General features: G+C 43.0%; 3 protein-coding genes and 3 non-coding genes across 36 annotated transcripts in view; 2 read left to right on the top strand and 4 right to left on the bottom strand.

Moving 5' to 3' along the window:
• The first annotated feature begins 1 nt into the window (after window position 1).
• GLT8D1 (glycosyltransferase 8 domain containing 1) lies at window positions 2-12482 on the top strand. Of its 2 annotated transcripts, XM_027523406.1 has the most exons (10): window positions 2-281; window positions 5934-5987; window positions 6257-6355; window positions 8260-8473; window positions 10093-10210; window positions 10437-10521; window positions 11017-11129; window positions 11438-11604; window positions 11695-11807; window positions 11955-12482. In XM_027523406.1, exons 2-10 carry the CDS (start codon window positions 5972-5974, stop codon window positions 12143-12145), a joined length of 1116 nt encoding a protein of 371 aa, XP_027379207.1. In that variant the 5' UTR covers window positions 2-281; window positions 5934-5971; the 3' UTR covers window positions 12146-12482. The 2 variants fall into 2 exon arrangements, with proteins under 2 accessions (XP_027379207.1, XP_027379206.1); XM_027523405.1 differs by lacking the exon at window positions 2-281 and having other exon boundaries at window positions 5539-5987.
• An 80-nt stretch (window positions 12483-12562) lies between these two features.
• On the bottom strand, window positions 12563-19193 carry GNL3 (G protein nucleolar 3). 2 transcript variants are annotated; one of them, XM_027523403.1, is made up of 15 exons: window positions 18954-19193; window positions 18274-18332; window positions 17595-17732; window positions 17377-17490; window positions 17209-17289; window positions 16178-16310; window positions 15369-15481; window positions 15006-15123; window positions 14628-14715; window positions 13954-14128; window positions 13688-13830; window positions 13468-13604; window positions 13202-13374; window positions 12909-12975; window positions 12563-12812 (listed from the first exon to the last, which is right to left on the bottom strand). In XM_027523403.1, exons 2-15 carry the CDS (start codon window positions 18307-18309, stop codon window positions 12727-12729), a joined length of 1602 nt encoding a protein of 533 aa, XP_027379204.1. In that variant the 5' UTR covers window positions 18310-18332; window positions 18954-19193; the 3' UTR covers window positions 12563-12726. The 2 variants fall into 2 exon arrangements, with proteins under 2 accessions (XP_027379204.1, XP_027379203.1); XM_027523402.1 differs by having other exon boundaries at window positions 12705-12812; window positions 18896-19031.
• LOC113881102 lies at window positions 14188-14264 on the bottom strand. The gene has a single exon (XR_003507954.1). It is a non-coding gene; the product is annotated as a small nucleolar RNA SNORD69 (small nucleolar RNA).
• On the bottom strand, window positions 15250-15331 carry LOC113881105. The gene has a single exon (XR_003507957.1). It is a non-coding gene; the product is annotated as a small nucleolar RNA SNORD19B (small nucleolar RNA).
• On the bottom strand, window positions 16058-16134 carry LOC113881101. The gene has a single exon (XR_003507953.1). It is a non-coding gene; the product is annotated as a small nucleolar RNA SNORD19 (small nucleolar RNA).
• The window catches only part of PBRM1 (polybromo 1), a 106929-nt gene continuing 101637 nt past the window's right edge, over window positions 19142-24433 (top strand). For 13 of the 29 annotated variants that reach the window (XM_027523376.1, XM_027523393.1, XM_027523387.1 and 10 more), the window contains exons 1-2: window positions 19180-19268; window positions 22892-23017. In XM_027523376.1, coding sequence (XP_027379177.1) covers window positions 22970-23017 — 48 coding nt within the window. In that variant the 5' untranslated portion in view covers window positions 19180-19268; window positions 22892-22969. Of the gene's footprint in view, window positions 19269-19427; window positions 19598-22487; window positions 22626-22891; window positions 23018-24433 lie in introns of those variants that run through there. The other 16 variants (XM_027523399.1, XM_027523379.1, XM_027523400.1 and 13 more) reach the window with 10 other exon arrangements.

Genomic DNA, 24433 nt, shown 5'->3' with positions numbered 1-24433 from the left:
CCGTCTCCATGGCGACGGACTTCTTGCGAGGACCCCAGCGGTGGGGCTGCCCGGCGGCGCCTGCTCCGTGCGACGCCCTCGGGGTCCGAGCGGCCGACGGGCGGGGGTCTGTGGGGCTGCGCGGCGGTCGCCAAGCTAGCGGGCGGGCGGCCTTGGTCCGGAGTGCAGGCGACGCGGGCGGTCCGGCGGCTGGCTGAGCCCCGGGGCCTGCGGCAGGGGCGCTGAGCTGGCGGGGCGGGCCGGGGTGCGGGCAGCGGCTCCTCCTCCTCCTCGGACTGCAGGTAAGGGCTGCTGCGGGCAGCGTCCGAGGGGAACGGCTGGCCGGAATCCCAACGCGGGGTCTCGGAGCCTGGGTGGGGAGCCCGCCGAGCGTGTGCTCTGCGGAACACCAGAATTTAGAGGGTGACTACCCCAGAACCCTTCATCCAGAGAAAGGGTATCCTTTCGGGGAGGGGTTCTTGTCGCCCCCTTCGCACCAGTGTGGCCAGCTCCCGCCCGGGGAGCCTCTAGGCTGCTCGGCTGCTGCTCTAGCCCCTTCACAGACTCAGACCGCCGAGGATTCACACAGCCTCTCTCTCTCTGCGGGTGTCTCTCTCAAAAGCTGAGGCCCTTCTCCGTTACTCTGAGGAAGGTGGAAGACCCACGTTGCAGAGAGAAACTGTTGTGGGAAACCTGGGCCGGGGGGGGGGGCGGTCCCTACTGGTTCGTTGGCCTCTATGCTGTGTTGCGCGTCAGAGTCACTCACAAACGCTGGGATTCTGGGCACTCCAGGGGCAGGTTGATGTGTGTGGTTGCTGCCCTCATTCAGATCAGATCAGATCAGTCGCTCAGTCGTGTCCGACTCTTTGCGACCCCATGAATCGCAGCACACCGGGCCTCCCTGTCCATCACCAACTCCCAGAGTTCACTCAGACTCATGTCCATCGAGTCAGTGATGCCATCCAGCCATCTCATCCTCTGTCGTCCCCTTCTCCTCTTGCCCCCAATCCCTCCCAGCATCAGGGTCTTATCCAATGAGTCAACTCTTCACATGAGGTGGCCAAAGTACAGGAGTTTCAGCTTTAGCATCATTCCTTCCAAAGAAATCCCAGGGCTGATCTCCTTCAGAATGGACTGGTTGGATCTCCCTGCAGTCCAAGGGACTCTCAAGAGTCTTCTCCAACACCACAGTTCAAAAGCATCAATTCTTCGGCGCTCAGCCTTCTTCACAGTCCAACTCTCACATCCATATATGACCACAGGAAAATCCATAGCCTTGACTAGACGAACCTTTGTTGGCAAAGTAATGTCTCTGCTTTTGAATATGCTATCTAGGTTGGTCATAACTTTCCTTCCAAGGAGTAAGCGTCTTCTAATTTCATGGCTGCAATCACCATCTGCAGTGATTTTGGAGCCCAGAAAAATAAGGTCTGACACTGTTTCCACTGTTTCCCCATCTATTTCCCATGAAGTGATAGGACCGGATGCCATGATCTTCGTTTTCTGAATGTTGAGTTTTAAGCCAAGTTTTTCACTCTCCACTTTCACTTGCAGCAAGAGGCTCTTTAGTTCCTCTTCACTTTCTGCCATAAGGGTGGTGTCATCTGCATATCTGAGGTTATTGATATTTCTCCTGGCAATCTTGATTCCAGCTTGTGTTTCTTCCAGCCCAGGGTTTCTCATGATGTACTCTGCATATAAGTTAAATAAGCAGGGTGACAATATACAGCCTTGACGAACTCCTTTTCCTATTTGGAACCAGTCTGTTGTTCCATGTCCAGTTCTAACTGTTGCTTCCTGACCTGCATACAATTTCTCAAGAGGCAGATCAGGTGGTCTGGTATTCCCATCTCTTTTAGAATTGTCCACAGTTTATTGTGATCCACACAGTCAAAGGCTTTGGCATAGTCAATAAAGCAGAAATGGATGTTTTTCTGGAACTCTCTTGCTTTTTCCATGATCCAGCAGATGGTGGCAATTTGATTTGGTTCCTCTGCCTTTTCTAAAACCAGTTTGAACATCAGGAAGTTCACGGTTCACGTATTGCTGAAGCCTGGCTTGGAGAATTTTGAGCATTACTTTACTAGCGTGTGAGATGAGTGCAATTGTGCGGTAGTTTGAGCATTCTTTGGCATTGCCTTTCTTTGGGATTGAAATGAAAACTGACCTTTTCCAGTCCTGTGGCCACTGCTGAGTTTTCCAAATTTGCTGGCATATTGAGTGCAGCACTTTTACAGCATTATCTTTCAGGATTTGGAATAGCTCAACTGGAATTCCATCACCTCCACTAGCTTTGTTCGTAGTGATGCTTTCTAAGGCCCACTTGACTTCACATTCCAGGATGTCTGGCTCTAGGTCAGTGATCACACCATCTTAAATTGAAGAAAGTAGGGAAAACCACTAGACCATTCAGGTATTACCTAAATCATATCCCTTATGATTATACAGTGGAAGTGAGAAATAGATCTAAGGGCCTAGATCTGATAGATAGAGTGCCTGATGAATTATGGAATGAGGTTCGTGACATTGTACAGGAGACAGGGATCAAGACCATTCCCATGGAAAAGAAATGCAAAAAAGCAAAATGGCTGTCTGGGGAGGCCTTACAAATAGCTGTGAAAAGAGAAGCGAAAAGCAAAGGAGAAAAGGAAAGATATAAGCATCTGAATTCAGAGTTCCAAAGAATAGCAAGAAGAGATAAGAAAGCCTTCTTCAGCGATCAATGCAAAGAAGTAGAGGAAAACAACAGAATGGGAAAGACTAGGGATCTCTTCAAGAAAATCAGAGATACCAAAGGAACATTTCATGCAAAGATGGGCTCGATAAAGGACAGAAATGGTATGGACCTAACAGAAGCAGAAGATAGATATTAAGAAGAGATGGCAAGAATACACAGAAGAACTGTATAAAAAAGATCTTCACGACCCGGATAATCACGATGGTGCCCTCATTCATTAAGCCGCAAATACACCCCGCAGCTTTTGTGTGTGTGTATGTGTGTGTGTGTGTGTGGGCAAGATTCGGCCCTGACCAACAACAGGCCCTTGCCTGCCTGGAGCCCAGAATGTGTCAAGGGCGACAGCCACGTAACCCCAGAAGTATAAACCGGATTACTCTGGGGTAGCGAAGCCCTGGATATATGAGAGCTCAGGGGAAATGTGACAATGCGGGATTTGAGGGAGGCTCCCTTAACTGCTGAAAGCCAAGTAGTAGCTAGCCAGATGAAGAGGTAGAGAAAGTGGATGTACACCCTTCGTACCTTTTCCACCTTTCAATCTGGTGGAGACTAAGCCCTTTCCCTCGTATGTAGCCATAGACATATCACTCTGTTTATCCTCCTTTAAACGCACTTTACAGGGTAGCAGTTGCTGTAGATACTTTATGGTATTTGATCTATAAAGATAGTTATGGGAAAAGGAGACTGCTTTTGTCAGATTTGATTTCAGAGAGATCCCCCATTGGAATTTGTTTCCATGATTATGTTTAAAGATGATGTTCCCTTTCAGGGCTGAGAACCAGCCTTGCTCCTAGATTAACAAGATCGTTCAACAAGTGTCACATATCTACTGTCCTTTGCCAGACATGGTTTTAGATGGCAAGGATACACCAGTATACACTTTTCCCTGGAGTCACTGTTCCCAAAGATCAGGGAAGACAGAATGAAGAAACAAATCAAATAAAGGAGATAATGTCATAATTGAAGAGGGGGTGGTAAGCTTTATTGATGGTCTCTGAGGGGATGGGTAAGAGGACCAAAAGGTGACCTTGGTCTTCTGTAGTCTCAGCAAAGCCAGTTTGAATGGAAAAAGTAGAGCAGAAGTCTGGTTAGAGGAGGCTAAAGAGAGGACAGGAGGAAAGAAACTGGAGCTGGAGACTTTCAGTCCTTTCAAGCTTTTTGTGTGAGAGGAAGCAGAGAAATGGGTCTGTGGGTCTACTGGGATTTGAGAAGTGGTGTCTTTTTTATTTTTTAATTAACTGGAAGATACCAGAGCATGATAATATGCTGCTGAGACTGTGTTCCAGCAGAGAGGGAAAGAGTTTGCTGTTGCTGCACCAAAGAGATAGGTTGTAGAGCGTGAGTGGAATGGCCTTCCATGGGAGTGTATAGCAATGGGAGGGAAAGCAGAAGAGACCACTGAGAATGTGGGTACTAGTGCATGTAGCCAGCAAGTTGAAAAACATAGTGTTCTTTCCCCCTAAGGTTTCTTCACCCATATTTCTGGGAACGGCTGCCGTGTGTGTGTGTGTGTGTGTGTGTGTGTGTGTGTGTGTGCGTGTGCGTGTGTTGAGTGATTTGGGAATGTGAAGGCCTTATCATTTCCAAACAAAATATTAATTTCATAGTGGACAAGTGAGTATCACTCATCAAGTTTTACACAGTTGTGTACTCTAGCAGAAATATAGTCAGTGTTTTTGCACATCCTGCATGTACATGCAGTTTGGCTTTGAGAATTCTTTCTACCCAGATCAGTGAATTCCATTACCAGGAATTGCACCAGGAAAGGAATTATGGATCAGACACACTCCATAATAATTGGTATTTTGCGTGTAGATAAGCATGGAAGAGTTTTTGGAGCAGATGGTTTCTGCCATGCAAATCTACTTAAGTGCATCAAATACCTGCTAGGATTGTGTTTTTCTTCTGTCTGGCCAGTTGCAATAGCACAAATACTCGTGCCTCTTGATCAGGATACTCCCTGTAAGTAATTGTTGCTGGACGTTGTTGAGCTAAACCATTGTCCTTTATACTGTTCATTAAATGAGATTCATTAAAGTGAGATTGTTTTCTTCAGTCTTGGAAATTGGCTCCAAGCAGGCAGACAATAGAACTGTCTGAGGAGCCCCCAGTCTGCCACCTTCTATAGGTCAGGCTCAGTCCTCAAGAGGAAGTAGAGACACATAGCTCAGGGTATATAATGATATATATTCTTTAGAGAGGAAAGCTGTTGATATAATATACTTTACATGTACTGCTTTAGAAAGAAGAGTGAGAGAGAAGGAATGTGCATTTTTGAAATTTTAATTGGACGATAATTACAATATGGTGATGGTTTTTGCCATACATCAACATGAATCAGCCACAGGTACATGTCCCCCCGGATCCTGAACCCCTCTCCCACCTCCCTCCCTATCCTATCCCTCTGGGTTGTCCCAGAGCACTGGCTTTGGGTGCCCTGCTTCATGCATTGAACTTGCACTGGTCACCTGTTTTACATATGGTAATGTACATGTTTCAATGCTATTCTCTCAAATCATCCCACCCTCGCCGTGTGTGTACTTTGGGAGTCTGAATTATTTTCTCCAAATTTGTAATCTGGCCTGTGATTCCCAATTTTTTTAAATAGCCCTTCAATATATTTTTCTTCTTTTCAAAGGCCTTTAGAAATGAGTTCATAGAATACAATTTGAAACAGGTGGTATTTTGTACCAGTGAGGTTGACCTCAGTTTACTTGATCATAGACAACTAAGGTAAGTCGCTTCAGTCGTGTCCGACTCCGTGCGACCCCATAGGCGGCAGCCCACCAGGCTCCCCCGTCCCTGAGATTCTCCAGGCAAGAGTACTGGAGTGGGGTGCCATTGCCTTCTCCGATAGACAACTCAGTCCCTGTCTAATTAGGAATTCTAAGTAGAAATTCATTCAGAAAACGTTTCCATAGTGGTTAGACCCCTAGACCCCTAAATTCTACCAGGTATCCCTCCTGGTAGAATTTCTTTTGTTTTCGTCTAGTGGCATATGGTACACAAGGCTGTAAGTTATTGGAAATATTTTATTATTTTGACCGCCATAAAAAATTCAGATCTCAAGTTGGGTTCTTGGAAACTGTTAATTGAAAACAAGTTTCTGGCAGAATATACCATATATTCACTTGTTTCTGTCTGAATAAAAGCGTAGGCGTTTTGATGTCCACTGTAATGTACCTACTGACTTTGGGGGCTTGTTTTTGTTTTGTAGGGTTAAAAACTAATATTTATATAAGACAGAAGAGAAAGATGTCATTTCGTAAAGGTACGTTCTTTCTACAGTTGTTATTTTGTTGTTGTTGCTGAGTCACATCCCACCAGGCTCCTCTGTCCATGGGATTTTCCAGCCAGGAATATTGGATTGGGTTGCCATTTCCTTCTCCAGGGGATCTTCCTGACCCAGGGGTCGAACCCGGGTGTGTGGCATTGGCAGGCAGATTCTTTTCTGCTAAGCCACAGAGGAAGCCGTGTCTTATCTTTTACTGGGTCAAAAGGTGAAGAGATGTAATGTGGGCTTTCTCCTCTGTGTTTCAGTAAATATCGTCATCCTGGTCCTGGCTGTTGCTCTCTTCTTACTGGTTTTGCATCATAACTTCCTTGGTCTGAGCAGTTTGCTGAGGAATGAGGTTTCAGGTATGGGAACCCTGACTAAAGCCTTGCTGCCTGTTAAGGACCTGGAATTCCCTGTGTCCCACATTCTAAGTTACATCACTAGATTTAAAGAAAAGGCTTTCTGCTTGGCCCTACAGAAGCTACTAACGACTCTGAGAAAGGCAGGTTGCGCTCATTGTGCTCTAGCAGCCTGTCCCCTTCTCCCTGCTGGGCAGTTGTTTGCTAAGCATTTGATCTCACCAAAGATTCCTTTTTACCAAATTAGAATCCTTAGAGAAAGGAGCCACTATACGCTGTTATCTGCAGACATTTCAGTTGGGCAGGGCTTCAGAAGGTGACAGGTTAATGTTGCTGGTGTTTGATGCCTACTTTGTTCACAATTAGATTGTCAGTCTGGTCACCTGTTACTTTCCTTTAATATGTGGAACCATATCAGCAGGATTCTAGTAGTAAAACAAAACCATAAAACCTCTTCAGCTGATTTAAAATATCATTGTTGTATAACTCTGCTGCCAGTTATTTTAGATTGGTTGTTCATATTGCCCTGCCTTGGTATTGAGAAATGTTTGAGGCTTCAGAAGCTTTGTCAAAAATAATTTTTGAATTGTTACCCACCATCCTTGACCAGAGCATGAAAAGACCAATAGCTTTCCCTTAACTTTCACTGAATGCTCTGATAGCATGTTTTATAATAGTGTATATATATGTATGTGTGTGTGTATGTATTTACAGAAAGTAATGCATGCTCCTAATAGTAGGAGCATTTATTTTTTTATTTTTTATTTTTTTTTTAGTAGGAGCATTTATAAACCGCATTCGAGTTCCATGAGGGCAGTTGTAGCTGGTACATAGGAGGTGCTTAATAAATATTCATTGAATAAATTATTTCACTGCCTAGAGATAACTATGAATATTAAAATTTCCCCTATCGTCCAGTTTTTTTCCTGTGTACTTTTTCCATATAGTTGAGATTATACTATATATTAATATAAATTACACATGACATGATTTTTCACCTAATTATATCCTAAGTAAGTCACCAAGACAAAACTCTTCAAATGTAAATTTAATGCCACATAGTTTACTTTTTGCTATAGGAAAGTCATTTGGTACAACGACTTTGAGATTCTTTTTGATGGCAACCCCACAATATGAATGTGTTACAGCACACACATGCATGTATGTATTGTCTATCTGCCCTTCACAGTGGTAAAGATTTAACTGTTTTATTCATGGCTGTAACCCCAGTGCCTAGATACTACCTGGCACATAGTAAGTGCTCAGTGTTCAGTGCATGATGAATGAGTCGATGAATGGACATACTATGAAAGGCAAGAAGGAAGGCTTGCAAAACAATACTCGGAGTTGCTGTGTGTGATGCATTCTGATATTCTCTAAGTCACTGTTCTGTTCCAATTCAGAAACTTGTTTTCCTGCTCACATTCTAATTGTGACCCACTAAATTACTTTCATGCATACTTCTCTGACACGATTCATGGTTTGAAAAAAAACTGTTTTTTAGTCTGTTTCTAGGTTTTCATAGTTGTAAATAAAATTATGACTTTTGGTTCCCTCTCAGGTTTTGTTCTTAAGAGACACAAGGGAATTACTGGGTCAGAGGCCACGTACCTGTTTAAGGCTCTTGATACAAATTGCCAAAATACAGTCTAAAAAGATCCTGTTATATTCCTACCAGTAGTGTATCATAATTCCATCTGCTGCCTGTTTTTTGTTTTAAATGCTTTTCCAAGGCCTGGTGACATACAGGAAAACACAGAGTTTCTGGCCTGTGTGGCTCACATGTAATGAGACAGACTGAGGTGTAAGTAGCATAACCCTCAGCTAACCTCTTTTCACGTGTTGGGATCTGTATGAAAAGCTCTGGAGATTTATCGTAGTACCTTCCTTGTGTGCGTTCTTTGCAGATTCAGGAATTGTGGGGCTTCAGCCAGTGGACTTTATCCCAAATGCTCCCCAACGTGTGGTAGACGGGAGAGAAGAGGAGATTCCTGTGGTCATTGCTGCATCTGAAGATAGGCTCGGAGGGGCCATTGCAGCCATAAACAGCATTCAGCACAATACTCGCTCCAACGTGATTTTCTACATTGTTACACTCAATGGCACAGCAGACCATCTCCGGTGAGCTCTGCCTGCCTTGATGGCTCTGCTTCTAGGGGATACTCTAAGAGCAGGCCAGCTGCCAATCGAGTAGTTTTTTTTCAGTGTTTACAATCATTTTTCCTGTGTAATTATTATACCACATATAAACTGCACATTTTTTCCAAATGATTGTACCATAAGTACATCTCCATGATAGCAGAAACATGTAAGCAACTTGTGCCAAGATGTGAATCAACTGTGTTTACTATGCACGTTGTTAAACTCAAGCATTTTTTTTTTTTTTTTTGGTAATTAACTTCCTCAATGAAGGAAGCACTATGTTGACTTACATTTTACAAGTTTCTTATTTCTAGAACATGCTCTTGAGTAGTTCTGGTCTAGAGTTGGAAGGGACGGGAGAGCAACAGCAAGGTAGAATGGTGAAGTGAGTATAGACCTAACCCCTGGGAACCTGTTTCCTCATCTGTAAGTATGGGGTGTAAATATCCAACCTAGAGAATTGTTGTGGAGAAGGCAATGGCAACCCACTCCAGTACTCTTGCCTGGAAAATCCCATGGACGGAGGAGCCTGGTAGGCTGCAGTCCTTGGGGTCGCGAAGAGTCGGACATGACTGAGCGACTTCACTTTCACTTTTCACTTTCATGCATTGGAGAAGGAAATGGCAGCCCACTCCATTGTTCTTGCCTGGAGAATCCCAGGGATGGCGGAGCCTAGTGGGCTGCTGTCTATAGGGTTGCACAGAGTCGGACACGACTGAAGTGACTTAGCAGTAGCAGAGGATTGTTGTATCAAGTAAATGAAAAAAAAATATATGAACTACCTACCACATAATAATCGCTCAGTAAATGATCCTTAGTATTATGATTTATAGAAAACCACTCTGATGGACAGTCTTAAATGTGTTTTGAAGATGCTTTGACTTAAGATTTACAAAGTTTATTCCAAAGTTTTGTCTAATAGGTTAATAGTGGTCAGAGTTCTGTGCCATTCTTCATGGTTCATGTTTTTTGTGAAAATTGTTATGAATAATTTTTCCATTTTTAAAAACTTAAGAAACCATCTAAAATAGAAACAAATATTGCATTAAAATAAAAATATCCACAAAATGCTGATCTGAAATGGCCCTAGGAAAAATGTGCTGGACATCTTTAGGGAACACTGACTTCTCACAGGCAGCACCTTAGACTCAGGTAGAATTACTGTCGTCACACTCAGTGAGTGTATAGGTTAACAGACTGATTCACCCCCTATGCTGATAACTAGCTTTCACTACCATCATACCTTGACTTATTTTCTTCACTCATGTTATTTGGAGGGACAGAAGTTGAACGATCCATGTGGCGATGGGATCATCTCAATTCCATAGTGAATTTTGTACAGCAGTTTTAGTGTCAGAAGAGTGATCAAAGTATGAGCCTTTGGGAGCTCTGTTACCATAGAATCTTGGTTCAGGAAGGGACTTTAGTGGGAAAACTCACAGATGAGGATACCAGAACTCAAGAGGTGAAGGGAATTGAGGACACCTGTTTGGTCCTCAGGATTTCTCTTGCATTAGGGTCTTGGAAAGCAGAGAGACATGGCTATGATTTGGGACATTATTACTTTAAACTGATATTTGGTGGTTTATTTTCATCAGGTCCTGGCTCAGTAGCAGTAACCTGAAACGTATCAGGTACAAAATTGTGAATTTTGACACTAAACTTTTGGAAGGGAAAGTAAAGGAGGATCCTGACCAGGGGGAATCCATAAAACCAGTGAGTTCCATGCATCCTTGTTTGTACTTGGTAGTACTAGGAAATGGCTGGAATACCTGCATAACTGGGCACAGTGCACCGATTATACTTCCCTGGGGACCAAGTCTGGAAGTTCTGAGACCTTTGGCTGTCTTCTCTTGCATGGATGCTGAGAGCATCCTGGGAATTTCTAGTAAACAAAAGCACGGCCACTTACAAATCCTGTTTCAATGCTTTCCTTTTCCAGTTAACCTTTGCAAGGTTCTACTTGCCAATTCTGGTTCCCAGAGCAAAGAAGGCCATATACATGGATGATGATGTGATCGTGCAAGGTACTGAAGAATGTCACATCATTGCTGCTTTCTGTCCACTGTGGGCTGTAGTGTTTGTCTTATGGTTATCCTGTAAAAGGTCATCTTTCACTTGAAAATATGTGGATTATTTTCAAATATCTTTTGATACTGATTTCTAACATAATTCCACAGTGATAACAGACTGTTTGATTTTAATACCTTTAGACCATGAAATTTTTGCACCTTGTTTTATATCCCTGGATATGTTCATGTCTCCTACTTTACAGTCTATGGGAACTTGAATAGAATTTGTATCCTACTGTTGTGTGAAAATTATATACAAATCTTAATTGCGTTGAATTGGTTCACACTATTTCTCAGGTCTATTCTATCCTGCTTCTCTGTATATTTATTCTATTAATTTCTAAAAGTTTGATATTGAAACTCCAACTAAAAACCTTAATTTACCTACTTAAAGTAGGAGGAATTGGAATCTTGGGACAACTTGCAGCCTGAATCTTAACTTTCTTTCAGGTGATATTCTTGCCCTGTACAATACACCACTGAAGCCAGGACACGCAGCTGCATTTTCAGAAGACTGTGATTCAACCTCTGCTAAAGTTGTCATCCGTGGAGCAGGGAACCAGGTAAATTATTTATTAGACCTCGTGAATTTACTGTACTCCCCTTTTAGCTACATTTTATTCACTGGTTATTTCATTCTAAAACTCAAGGCTACTTTCCTAGATTGGTTTATGGATTTGAAAACCTAATTCTCCTTGAATATCCGGCTTTATAATTAGGTCCTATTGTCTAACTTGCAATCCCAGCTCTCACTTCTAATTGCTTTATGTAGAGCCCTTTGCTAATTATCTGAGAAATCGTAAGTAAGGACAATGATTATCAAATTAGTTTGAAGCAGTAAATATATTATATATCCCAATTGTGTTTTTAGTACAATTACATTGGATATCTTGACTATAAGAAGGAGAGAATTCGTGAACTTTCCATGAAAGCCAGCACCTGCTCATTTAATCCTGGAGTTTTTGTTGCAAACTTGACAGAATGGAGAAGACAGAATATAACTAACCAGCTGGAAAAATGGATGAAACTTAATGTAGAGTAAGTTATGTAACTGGCCTAGCTCTGAAAACTCTTGTATCTCAACCCTGACAGTCTTGACTAACAGGAATTGTTCTCTCGCCCACCCAGAGAGGGGCTGTATAGCAGAACACTGGCTGGCAGCATCACAACGCCACCCCTACTGATCGTGTTTTATCAGCAGCACTCCACCATCGACCCTATGTGGAACGTTCGCCACCTTGGTAAGTAGGTAATTAACCAAGAGCCTAAGCAGTCAAGTGTCTACTAAGGACCACCCTCAGGAATGGACTATATTGTTTCCCTTAAGTTACCTGCAGTCTTGTGTCTGATTAGTACGATGATTTGGCTCTTTTTTCTCTAAATGTAAGGTTCCAGTGCTGGAAAACGATATTCACCCCAATTTGTAAAGGCTGCCAAGTTACTCCACTGGAATGGGCACTTTAAGCCATGGGGAAGAACTGCTTCATATACTGATGTCTGGGAAAAATGGTATATTCCAGACCCAACAGGCAAATTCAGCCTAATCCGAAGACATGTGGAGATCTCAAATACAAAGTAAACTACAAATTGTGCTATAAGTATTTCTCAGGAAATCCTGGAAGACAGTGTGTGTGGGAAGTAACACTAGCTAGGCTTCAGTGCCTGTCTTCAGCAACCCATGGAAAAAGGGACATTTCAGCTGGGTAAAGGACAGACTGTCCCATTTGGCAGCCAGCTTCCCAGACAGACTATAAATATGCCTCCATCTGCCTTATCAAGCGTTCGCTTACTGATGGTGCTGACTGACCAGAGGTGAATGGACTTAAGATATGGTTGCTACAGCCAATTCATCACTGCTACTTGGTTTTAATTTTGTGACCTGTGTAAATAAAGTGAAAACTACATTTTTCAATAGGTATCTGCTTTAACTTTACTTCTATCTGCTCACTGTTTAAGAGATGTATTTTTACAGAATTTAGACACTTTCTAAGTTGCATAATTTTTTTAAATGAATATATTGTTATATACATACCTACAAAATTTACATAGCTCATGTCATAACCACTAACTAACTGGTACATCACATGCAGAACAGCTTAGCAGTCTGCTCACAATGTTAAAATCCACCACCAACAAAAAACTCTACAGGACAAGGCTTTATTATACATAATCTGTACTGAAGTCATAAACATCATCTTCCTCTTCAGTCATTTTATCCAAGACAAAAGATGGTGCAGACTGCTTATCTATATTGGAAAGAAAAGAGATTTTTTTTTTTTTTAAAAAGTAAAAGTAATTCTGTACCATACTTCTTTGCTGGAAGACCTTTCCACCCAACTCACCTGCTCGAGACTTCTCAGACAGTGTCTCACAGGCCTCTTCTGCGGGGGACATGGCTAAGCTCTCATCCTGTGGGAGAGAAAGATAGTATTGGTAGCCCTTGCCTGCTCACTAATCCAAGTTAATTATGTACCCAGAAAAAAGTGTCTGGAAGTACACAGTAAAGGATGTACAAAATCAAGACTAATGATTGCAAGCCTTAAACCTAAGTCATGAAATAGACACACTTTAATTTCTATTTCTTTCTTTAGCCCCTTTGCATTTGTTGTATATAACTCATGCATGACATACTTACATCACCTTCTTCGTCAACAATTCCCTGATCCGTCTTGACATCTTCGTAGCTCTCCTGCTCCTGTTTTTTCTGTTTTGGCAATTCTTCAGGTATGTCCTTTTCATCTATCACTCCATTTGTCAGACCCGATGACTGGAAAAGGATGCTACTGGCTAAATGAGGGCTCTTGATGGCTAGGAAAAGTAAACATAGCCCACATAAACAGACAAGACCTTCACTGGCCTGGCAGCTGATAAAGACAGCAATTTAACACAAGCCATGCTTACCTTGTATGCTGTGTGCATTGTTCTTTTCCAGTTCTTCCAGATCAAAGCCCCATTTCATGTCTGTCACAATGCTCTCATTAAAATGTGGAGGAGGAGTCCAAGATGCAGGGGGATGGCAATAGTAACCTAAGAAAGCACTGATATTAAAAACAAAGTATGGTCAAAAATCAGTTCCTTTCTCCTATATGATCAGCCAAAAGCCAACAGAAAGAAGCCTTACCCTGTCCACTCAGACCACAGCACTTTGGCAGCACCTTCTACATTTGGACTTCCACCTTTTTGGTGCAGTCCTCTTCTCTGAGCAAATGAAGTAAAAAATTCCAGAGAATTTGTAAAGACGGGGACAGTAAATTTCAGTACTACCTTAAAAAAACAGAAACAAAGCTCATTTATCTGATACAGATGAATGTTTTTGTTTTTTGTTTGTTTTTTAAAAAGCTTACAATGAAAGACAGATTGAACTCAAGGGAAAAGGGATTCTTTTACCTGTTGGGCATCAGCCTGGGACAGGATGGCGCTAGCAGCCTCCAATGGTCTTACTACCTCAATACTTGCCGGACTTCTCAGAGCAAGTGCAGGAGCAGAGTTAAGTGGAGACACAATGAAACATGGACTGTCTATGATTGTGATTTGTTTGTCCAAGGGGACAAGCTGCATGCACCTGGAACAAGAAAGATGGTAACTGACGGGGCACTAGTTTTCCTGAAGGACAAGGGACAGAACACGAAGCTCAGGGTTGGATTGAACAAACTCAGCACAGTCTGTCAGATCCAGTTTATCATCATTTGCTTCATGTTTATCTAAAACCACTAAAACACACTCCCTTCTAAAGTGAAACACTATGACCTAAACACAAGCTGCTGCTTGTCAAGTATTTCCCTTCTACCTGGCAGACTTCTATTGACTTCAAGTTCAGGTTTGAATATCACTTCTTCTAAGGCAGTTTTCTCCTCTCTGAACCTATGTGCTCATCTTTCAAACTAGATTGTGGGCAGCTATTCTACTAGATCCATTCTTCCCCAAGCCTAACCGTGGCTGAGTCCCCCGCCTTTCACTGAGTAGAAAAATTGAGTAAATAGAAATACAATATTGTCTCCCTTAAAATAACCAAAATTTACTCATCTATAATGAAATGTTACAACAATGTTACAACAGTTTACCTCGTGAGCCCCATGGATACACCAACACTGCATATCTGTTCTTGCTTTAAGCTATTGATGACACTGCTTTTCCCCACATTTGGGAAACCTACAAATGGGAAATCCACAGATTACAAAAGGCTAATGCTGGTAATTATCCAATTTCCGCTGTCTTTTTTTATGCCTGCCTGATTTTTATAGCAAGATCAGAGTTGGATCTGAGCGTCCTCACTTCAACACTAAGACCACTCTTGGTATCTTCATTTCTTGCACAAGTAATGAAAGGGCAGGAAAAGATTATTAATTCAAGTAATCAGAGCTCTTAGAAGCTAACATTACCTATAGTGTTGAGTTGCACTTATTGAGCTAATATATAAAATACGGTGAACTGACACTCACCAATTACCCCAACATGAATGGCTTTGCCAGAAGTTTTCTGAAAACCTTCAAGAAGCTTCCAAAGGCCTTGTTTTCCAACACAGACTTCACTTTTGGACAGAGCAGCTTTCTTCTTTACCTTCACAAGTTAAAATCCAAAATGATTACTTTAACACCTTTGGACAAGCCACCAGATAAAACCCAACCACTCTGGCTCCAAAGCCCATCTATTAAAATTGCCACATTCCATTGTCTTTCAGATTATTTCTGGATGAAATCAGAGTTGGATCTTATAAGTTTTCATTTTTTAATCAAGATTTTGTACACTCATCATGTTTCACCCATCTGAAAGAACCACATTTCCCACCACTAAATTAAGGGTACCTTGATACGCTTCCTTTTGTCCTTTTGTTGTGTTGAGGCTTTGAACACCACTGTTGGCAATTCTTTGTTCAAATAACTTAGCCAGTTCTCCAAATTCTCCTTTGGTACCAAATCTGATAGGGATTAGGAATACAATCCTGCTCATTTTGTTGAGATGAATTTGCAAAGTCTAGCAAGCTATGTCTATCATTCAGGTTTGCCTTTCCCCAGGTTTTAAAAAGCATCTGAACTGTAAGACTGGGAGAATGTCTGCACCCCAACAAGCTTCTGTTTAGCACAATTCAGTACATATACCTCTGTATTTCTTCACTTCTCTGCATTGCTCACCTTTTCAGGATTAAGTCAACTTCTAGGTTACTGTACGAACTTTAGGGCCATGCTTCCGGAATTATACTATCAGGTAGCAACCAAGTTTATTGACCCCCTAGGAGTAATTTTAGTTCTCTCCTTATTGTTTCACAGGTTTCTGTTTCTGGGTGTTCCTGTCCTTGCTGCTTAAACCCAGATACATAACCATGTATTTCATTTAAATGCTGCCACATACGGACACTGTGCAGGTGTGGGGAATACGGCACTCTGCCATCATTTCCTATGTGAAATATACTGCACAGTAGCTGAGTCTAGAAAGGTTACACTCTTATTATGAGCCCAGCACTGTCTTTGGCAACAAGAGCTCGTGCATATGCACTGGTCCCACTGAGGTCAGAGTTGGATCTTACGAGTCTTCACAGACAGTAAGACTGTGCAGATGTTTTCCTCATACCTCATCAGTGCATATGGAACATAAAGAGCCTACCCTTTTCACCTACCTGATTTATTTAATACGAGTACCAGCTTTTTCTGTCCACCCCGGATGATGGCTTCTTCTACCTGGGGACACCTGCAACCAAGAGGATCTCTGGCATCCAACACCTCTAGCACAACATCTGAGGCTTCAATCACCTGTCAAAGCAGAAGCTGTCAGAACAGCATCACTCAGTCTGGCACCACCCTCCATGTAAGTACACTGGCTCTGTCTTTTCAACAGAGTGAGCTCAGAGGTGAATCTCATGTCTGTGTTCACCATTCCTTACATGACAGACACAGGTTTGTTCAGTGGCCTCTGAACAGTGGATCTCAAGAGTGGAAACACTCCCACTATCTAAAAATGCAACCTCCCCATTCTGAATCATGTAGTCTGAGAGATCCTTATGGTCCTGCCAGGAGCTGCTGAGAAACACAGCCAGGGTCTCTTCACGGGAGGGAGTGAGCTCAGGAGAATAAGGTCTTGGGGATGGGGGTGCTACCCCAAGACACCCTTGACCCTGCTCATGTAGGTTTTGGCAGAGTATTTGACAATCTTTTGTACTACTAGAGTAGTACTACTACTACTTTAAAAGCCCATGTATCAACATGTTATTTTAACACCCAATGCCACTTCTATAAATCATGCTTATGGGCATCTGTTTCTCATGCAAAAAATTAAAAGCACAAGAATATTTCTGGGGACTTCCCTGGGGGTCCAGTGGCTTGGACTCCCACTCCCAATACAGGGGGCTCAGATTCAATCCCTGGTCAGGGAACTAGATCACACGTGCTACATCTAAGGATTCTGTGTGATGCAACTTAGACCTGGTGTGACCATACAATGGTCACAGGGACTATGGCCTCCCCCCCACCTTTTTTTTAATATTTCCTTTAGCTAAATGTAACAGACCAAGCCAACTTGCTGAAGAATTCTTCCAGCTCAAGAGAACTCTACTCCCACTTCTATAAAGTTGGTGTCAGGAGGAAAAAAAGATGATTCTTAAGTCTTTTAAACTTCACAACCACTTTTAGACACTAACCTAGACTATGATACCTTTTTAAGTTCCTGACAGTACAGCCTCTTTGGATTCTGTTTGCTTGTCTTGGCTTTCTTAGCTTTGCGTTGCCCTAATTCCTGGGGGATAAAGTCAAGGGAAAGGACACAAAATTAGAAGGTCAGTAGATGTAACTCATTTCCACTTTTCATGACTGTAACCCCTACCTCTGTTACAGGTTCTGTGTTAGATAGCTTAACATCAGGGTCAGTTTCAAGTTTTCTTTTCTTGTTCCGTTCGTTTTGCCTGTCAAGTTTCTGCTGCTGTTTCAGTTCTTCAAGCTGTGTTCAAGCCACAAGAGAAATGCATGAGCCAGTGACTTGCTGTTGTAACTTTACACACACCCACACACCACTTGTTGAAAGCGTGAGCTAATACATCTTACCTGCTGTTTCCTTAGCTCAGCTTCCCGAAGAAGAGCCTCCTTAAAAGGAGCACTGTTTGGAACTCCTGGGTCTTTCCTAGGCTTCTTTCGACCCCGTTTTTTAGCCTCTTTCCTCAACTTTCGATGGTGTTCTCGAACCTACCATAATGGTATTTTATCAGTTTACAGAAATGCTAAAGAGAATTCCAGTGAGTAGCCAATGTGGCTGCAGTTTACATGTCACTGAATTATTTCGACTCCCTAAGAGCTTGCACCATATCCGACCTCTGTTCTAGTTAAACCTCCATTAGTGAAATCATACTAATGTTAACCTACATCTCTGGGGCAGGAAATCAATTTAGCCTCTTCCAGGCTTCCCTGGTAGCTCAGTTGGTAAAGAATCCACCTGCGATGCAGGAGACCTGGGTTCGATTCCTGGATCGGGAAGATCCGCTGGAGAAGGGCTAGGCTACCCACTCCAGCATTCTTGGGCTTCCCTTGTGGCTCAGCTGGTAGACTCCGCCTGTAATGCGGGAGACCTGGGTTTGATCCCTGGATTGGGAAGATCGCCTGGAGAAGGGAAAGGCTACCACTCCAGTATTCTGGCTTGGAGAATTCCACGGGGTATATAGTCCCTGGCCTCGTAAAGAGTCAGGCACGACTGAGCAACTTTAAGTTTCACAACTCTTCCAAGACTTACCTTTTTTTGGATTTTATACCGCTTGTGGCAAGTCATGCGTTTACTTGCTTTCTTTAATTCTACAAAGTAACACATCACAAAAGGATTAATTTATTTACTGTTTTTCAAAATTTTATCCATAAATGATCAGTTTGGTTAGCTTTTGATGACCGCGCTTTAGGTCACATCCATTTTTACATTAACTGGCTCTGAAACATAATTTAATAATATTGTGGGGCGCGTGGTAAAAATAATCACGGACCAGTCAAGTCCCAGAGAATCTAACTCAACAGATTCGTTGTAGATCCAACTTCCCTACTTCCACCTTCTTAGATTAGACTGAGATCGTACACAGGAGCGTATAACCCCAAAACTGCCACTTCCTGTCAAACAGCACGAATCACAGAAGAAAATCTAACAGTGCGTGTTTAAACCTGGCTCAGACACTGGGTCCTCATGACTCTCAGGCCTGATCTTCACCCTTGGGGCCCAGACTTTCTTGCTGCACACAAGACCGCGCGGCTCACGTGGGGCCTTCCAACCCTTGGTTCTAGACGGGATCAGGGAGACGGAGCATCCTGGTGGGTTCATCGACTATCAGACACAAACGCCCCCTCCACGCCCGCCCCCTGACCACACTCACTCGGCCGCTTCATAGTGGAAGCCGAAAGAACTGCGCCCGAAGTTACACCAGCGCTTACAAGGTACAACGTGTCTCTGCAGGCGCCACGTGCGAACTGAGGCCTCCGCCGAGCGTCACGCACTCACGCTGCTGCCGTAAAGCGCGTGGCCGCTGGCCCGTGTGCGCGCGCACGCAGTGTCGTGCGGAGCCGGGTTCGCTCGACGGCCGCGGAACTGGTTTTGCGGCGGTACCGGGAGGGGTGAGGGCGGTGAGGGCGGCGGGTGCTGGAGCGACGGCAGCGGCCGCGGCCGGAGGAGCAATAGCAGCAGCCGTGGCTTCCACGGGGCGGGGCGCGGCGGTCGGCGGCCGGGGCTGCAGGCGGCGGAGCGGCTGGGTAAGGCCGGGCCCGGGGCGGGCGGGGCCGCTTCCTCTCGGCCGACTGCCGGGCCTTTGTGTGGGCCCGGGCGGGCGGGAGCAGCGGCGGAGGCCCCGCCCCGATGGTGGGGAGGCGCCGGTCGGGCCGGGAGCGCGGGGCGTGGCCCGGCGGCGGGGTTTCGGGACAGGCCCGGCAGCCTCGCCGCACCTGCCGCCAGGGACAAAGGCGCGCCGCGGCCCGAAAGCTCCCAGCGCCCCGCTTTCCCGCCCCCCGCGGCTGGCCGAGCTCCCGTCGCGGGCAACTTCAAAGCTGTCAACGTTTCCCTTAGTTCCCCGTGCCGGTGACAGGTTGGGAAAGTCTTACATTTCCTCAGCAGTTAAGGGCTTCTTTTTTTGTTGTTGTCGTTTCTTGACGGTTCAGACACAAACTCGCCTAGTAGATGTTTTTTTTTTTAATACTTTCCAGATGACTGTTCGGACTGAGTGTTTTTTTAAATCAGTGGGAGTTGTATTTGTCATGGAGGGCAGATATAATTTTTTTCCGTGCAACACCACAAAGATTCGAGGTTTTAAAATTGTGTACATTTCTGGGTTTTAATATTTTCCATCTCAACAAAATTTTTTTATTGAAAAAGAAGCATAGTTTCGTTATTATAGGATAGATATTGGTGACTTAAAGGTGAAGAAAGATAGGCAGAAATTAAGGAGGAATCCTGAAAAACAAATGACGAATACACGGTATAGTGAATATAGAAATTATTACTACGACTGTAGGAACATGTGTTGGAGTATAAAGCATTACTGTTAACTTGTTTTCCAGCAAATTATCCCTCCTCAGTGATTTCTAGTTTTTTTTTTCCATTTAGTAGTGAGCTCTTTTCCCAAGTACAATTCAGAAGCAAAGTGGATTCAATACAAAAGAGCAGTATATTTCTTCTTTTATGTCTAAAAATTGAAAGTTATTTTTTGAAAAAGTATGTCAAATCAGTAACAGACATTTGTGGATAAATAGAAGGGTTTGACCTCTTGGGCTTTGGGAGTGTCCGAAATACCTAAAGTATTAATGTTCTATCCAAACCCCTAAGATTAGTACATTGCTGTATCTGTGTGATAGGCTAGTCTCAAGACTTCGAACATCATGTGCGGGAATGTTGATTCAGGAATATTCTCTAAGGCAAACACAGGCTGCAACATAATACATATAATTTGTTCACAGGAAGGTTTTTTAAAAAGGCAGCCAGGCATAGAACAAATACTGAAAGCTGAGAACGCTATCTGCCTACAATACAGGAGACCCAGCCGGGTTGGATCCCTGGGTTGGGCAGATCTCCTGGAGAAGGGAATGGCAACCCACTTCAGTAGTCTTGCCTGGACAATTCCATGCACAGAGGAGCCTGGCGGGCTACAGCCCTTGGGGTTGCAAAGAGTCGGACACGACTGAATGACTAACACACAGCATTATAAGTGATTTTTTCCCCAAGATTATTGTGTTAAAGATAAATTACGGCACTAAGAATCACTGGAAATACAGAAGAGTAGTAAAAGTCTATAAACTGTCAGAATACACCATTTGGCTATACTGAGTAATTTTTTCCCGGTTGCACATTGTAAAGTTATTCTTTACTGTCCACTGTAATTTATCATTGGTTGTTAGATTTTGGACATGTGACTGTAATCAATGCCATTTAAAAAGTTGTAACTAAGCTTCAGAATCTATTCCTTTTCTCTTTATAGAAAAATAATTGCTGAATGGATGCTCACAAGCCTTTTAAACTACACAAACTTTTTTTTTAAATATTTTACTTAAGTGCACTTTTACTACATTTGTTAAATAGATTAGTTGATCACTGAAACTGTGCTATAAGTCAGGTGACAAAAATGGATAAATTGCTTTTCTTGTGCACAAGGGAGAATGAAATCCTAGAGTTAAGTTTTAACATTTTTGTTGCACTTTGATATTTCAGAGGCTTCCCTTGTGACATTTCAAAGTGATTTCATGTACATTCATTGTCAAAACAGTCCAAGGGAGATATGTACGCTTTGCATGTGTGCTCACTCAGTCGTGTCTGATTCTTTGCGACCCCATGGACTGTTGTAGCCTGCCAGGTTCTCCTGTCCATGGGATTATCCTGGCAAGAATACTGGAATGGGTTGCCATTTCCTTCTGTAGGGGATTCTGACCCAGGAATCGAACCTGCAGCTCTTGTGTCGGCAGGTGAATTCTTTACCACTGAGCCCTGATATATACACTACTGTTTTCATTTTAGAAATGAAGAAACAGATCTGAGAGGTTGTGACCCAGCCTCAAACAGATCATTAAAGAAGGAAGACCCGTGTCTCTTATTAGTCTTCACTTCTGAGCTCCGGTCTTGTTGCTCCTCCCACCCACCTGGGCACATTGCTTTTCTTGCCAGACTTTCAAAGTACATGTTAAAATGTGTTCTTTAAATGACAAAATATTTGAAAATTATACTTAAGTTGAATCTTTTTGTTGTTATCAAAGTAAATTAATGATTGGAGTTATTTTGGACAATATATGGTCTAGACTATAATCAGTCTTGAATATTCATTGGAAGAACTGAGGCTGAAGCTGAAACTCCAATACTTTGGCCACCTAATGCGAAGAACTGTGTCACTAGAAAAGACCCTTATGCTGGGAAAGATTGGCGGTGGGAGGAGAAGGGGACGACAGAGGATGAGGTGGTTGGATGGCATCACCGATTTGATGTACGTGAGTTTGAATAAGCTCTGGGAGTTGGTAATGGACAGGGAAGCCTGGGGTGCTGCAGTCCGTGGGGTCACAAAGAGTTGAACACGACTGAGCAACTAAACGGAACTGATACACACAGAGAGAAGGAAATGGCAGCCCACTCCAGTATTCTTGCCTGGTAAATCCCCTAGACAGAGGAGCCTGGCGGGCTGTGGTCCGTGGGGTCGCAGAGAGTCGGACATGACCGAGCGACTAACAGACACACAGCATACACCACGCCCTCTCCCCCGCAGTGATTTACGTTTTTTGTTATTTGATTTTCAGTGAGTTATTTATAAAAGTAATTTTGACCTTCTCCCAATTGGTTGAAAGGCTTTAAAAAAAAAAAGAAACAACCTTTCTAAATTTGTGTGTAGTATCTTTTCAATGCTGATAGGACTTTTGGAAAGAAATGTCTCTCTCTGGATTTTTTTGGTGGGGAGGAGTTTACCAGACTGCTCACCATAAGCCATTCTTGGTTTGTTCCAGCTTGCTAACAGTTGGTGTCTCATGTGAGCCTTTCACATGTGTTCATGCTCCATTCCAGCTGTGATTGAACTCTGCTCTTATTGACTAGGGGGCAATTGGGCAGGCATGCTTCGTTCCTGGAATTGACAGTCATTCCATGTGAGTAAAGGGGAACCTCAGTGAGACATCTTTAAGCATGTGAAAAGCATTTGGTGTTACAATGGAAGGAATATGAGATACTGTTAGTGCCTGAGCCTTTGCAGAAGTTTGGTCGGTGCAGGAGAACTGATACACTTATTTTCTCCAGTTCTCTTATCTTTCTTTAGCAGTTCTGCTTGAATGTTTTCTGCCTATTCGTAATCATTTTTACTCCTTTTGACCCTTCTTTTTATTTCCCCCTTCTCTGCCTTGTTCTTCTCTTTCAGTTTTGAATACATTAACATTGAATCAGCACTTCTAAAGCCCTGCTTTCTCCCTGTGGCTTCACTTGGCCTTCAGACATAATGAGGAGACTGGCTTTTCGAGGAGCTGGTTGTGCTCTGGTAAAGCTGGTAAATTACTGATCATCTACATCCTTTCCCTTTTCTGTCCTTCTTTGGCTTTTCCCTTCTACCTTTCTTAAATTTTGTTATCTTTTTCATAGAGTCCTGCCTTATGTTCATCAGATTCACTTGAGTCCTTGTCATAGATTGTTTATAAAAGCTTGGTCCTTAGTTTCTGCGTCTTACTCAACTGAGGCCACTTTATCAGCCTTTTATAAAACAAATAAAAATCAACAAAACTTGGCTGGCCTTGGCCTAAGTCCTTTGAAGCCTTAGCCAGTTGTAGCCAATTGCAAACTAATACACTGTATAACAAACTAAGTCCTAGAGGAAGGAACCGTATGATATTAGACTCAGTTTTTAAACACCATGTGGGCTGTAGTTCAGGGGAAGAGATGAGAGACTTCTTTTGTTTGTTAGTTGGCTACCAGAATTTTTATTTTGTTGGTTTGTTTTGTTCCTGTTTTTTATTCCCTGCAAATCCCTAGTTTTTCTCTCCATATTACTGGCAACCCATTCTTTCAGCTGCTGGTGTCTGTTTCCTGAAATTGGATGTTGATAAGAGACCCTAGGGTCAGTGTTTTCTTTTTTATTTAGAGAAAGACCTTTGAAATTACAGTATCCTATTTGATACTGTTGTTAAATTGTATAAGCATTGTAGGACTTGCTTGGGTATATATCCTTTCCCTCTCGATGTAGCAGGTCATTTCAGTGGTTGCATTTTTTATGTTATAGTCAAATATATATAGTAAAGTTGTGTAAAGATTACTTAGCAGCCTGCCTAAAACTAGAGCAAATATTTACATGTTTCTGGGAGGCCAAGGAGGACCTAAAATCTCATTTTTGAGGTATTCTTCCAGATCTTCTACTGAAATGTAAAGTAGTGAGCTCATGGGGATAGAATACCTCAAAGAACTGAAAAGGTTAGTCTGAATTGACAGAAAAATTTCCAAATGGAGTTTTGCTACTTTAGTTAGCATAGGTATGGCAAGTTGAGTGTTTTCTGGGTTATGTCTTGTGAAGCTTTCCTTACTGAGTGGAGAAAATTTATTTTCAGTGTGTTAATTTTAGGGTACATCTGAAATGCTAGAAGGTCCTCTATCCCCCTACTCTTTTGCCACAGAGTCTGCTTCTGCAGGTCTCCCCCTGACACACACACTCATCCTGGCCTTCCTAGAAAGTGGTCATAATCGTAAGGAACTCTGGGGAAAATAGATGAGGCTGCTCACTCCAGAGCTGACCTCCTTAGAGTCTCTGACCCTGAGGCAATATGCCAGCACACCATTATATGTGGGTGTACTGTGTTATGTGGATTTTCAAACTCCATTCCAGGGTAAATTTGGGGCCAGAAGTGGTTGTCATTCAAAATTGGTAAATACAGATGAGTATACTTTTGCTGAATTTGTCCCATCCAGTGGAAAGTGT

This window comes from Bos indicus x Bos taurus, chromosome 22 (assembly GCF_003369695.1).
Source record: "Bos indicus x Bos taurus breed Angus x Brahman F1 hybrid chromosome 22, Bos_hybrid_MaternalHap_v2.0, whole genome shotgun sequence".
Taxonomy (NCBI): Eukaryota; Metazoa; Chordata; class Mammalia; order Artiodactyla; family Bovidae; genus Bos; species Bos indicus x Bos taurus.
Note: the sequence above shows the minus strand (reverse complement) of the source record. Positions and strands in the feature narration are given on the sequence as shown.

Coding starts and splice junctions, on each gene's coding strand:
- GNL3 (XM_027523402.1), bottom strand. Junction 17,290..17,376: donor ACACAGAACCTGTAACAGAG/GTAGGGGTTACA, acceptor TTTATCCCCCAG/GAATTAGGGCAACGCAAAGC. Junction 13,375..13,467: donor CAATGCACACAGCATACAAG/GTAAGCATGGCT, acceptor TACTTTTCCTAG/CCATCAAGAGCCCTCATTTA.
- GLT8D1 (XM_027523405.1), top strand. CDS start 5,882: ATGTCCACTGTAATGTACCTACTGACTTTGGGGGCTTGTTTTTGTTTT. Junction 10,211..10,436: donor AGGGGGAATCCATAAAACCA/GTGAGTTCCATG, acceptor TTCCTTTTCCAG/TTAACCTTTGCAAGGTTCTA. Junction 11,605..11,694: donor TGGATGAAACTTAATGTAGA/GTAAGTTATGTA, acceptor TCGCCCACCCAG/AGAGGGGCTGTATAGCAGAA.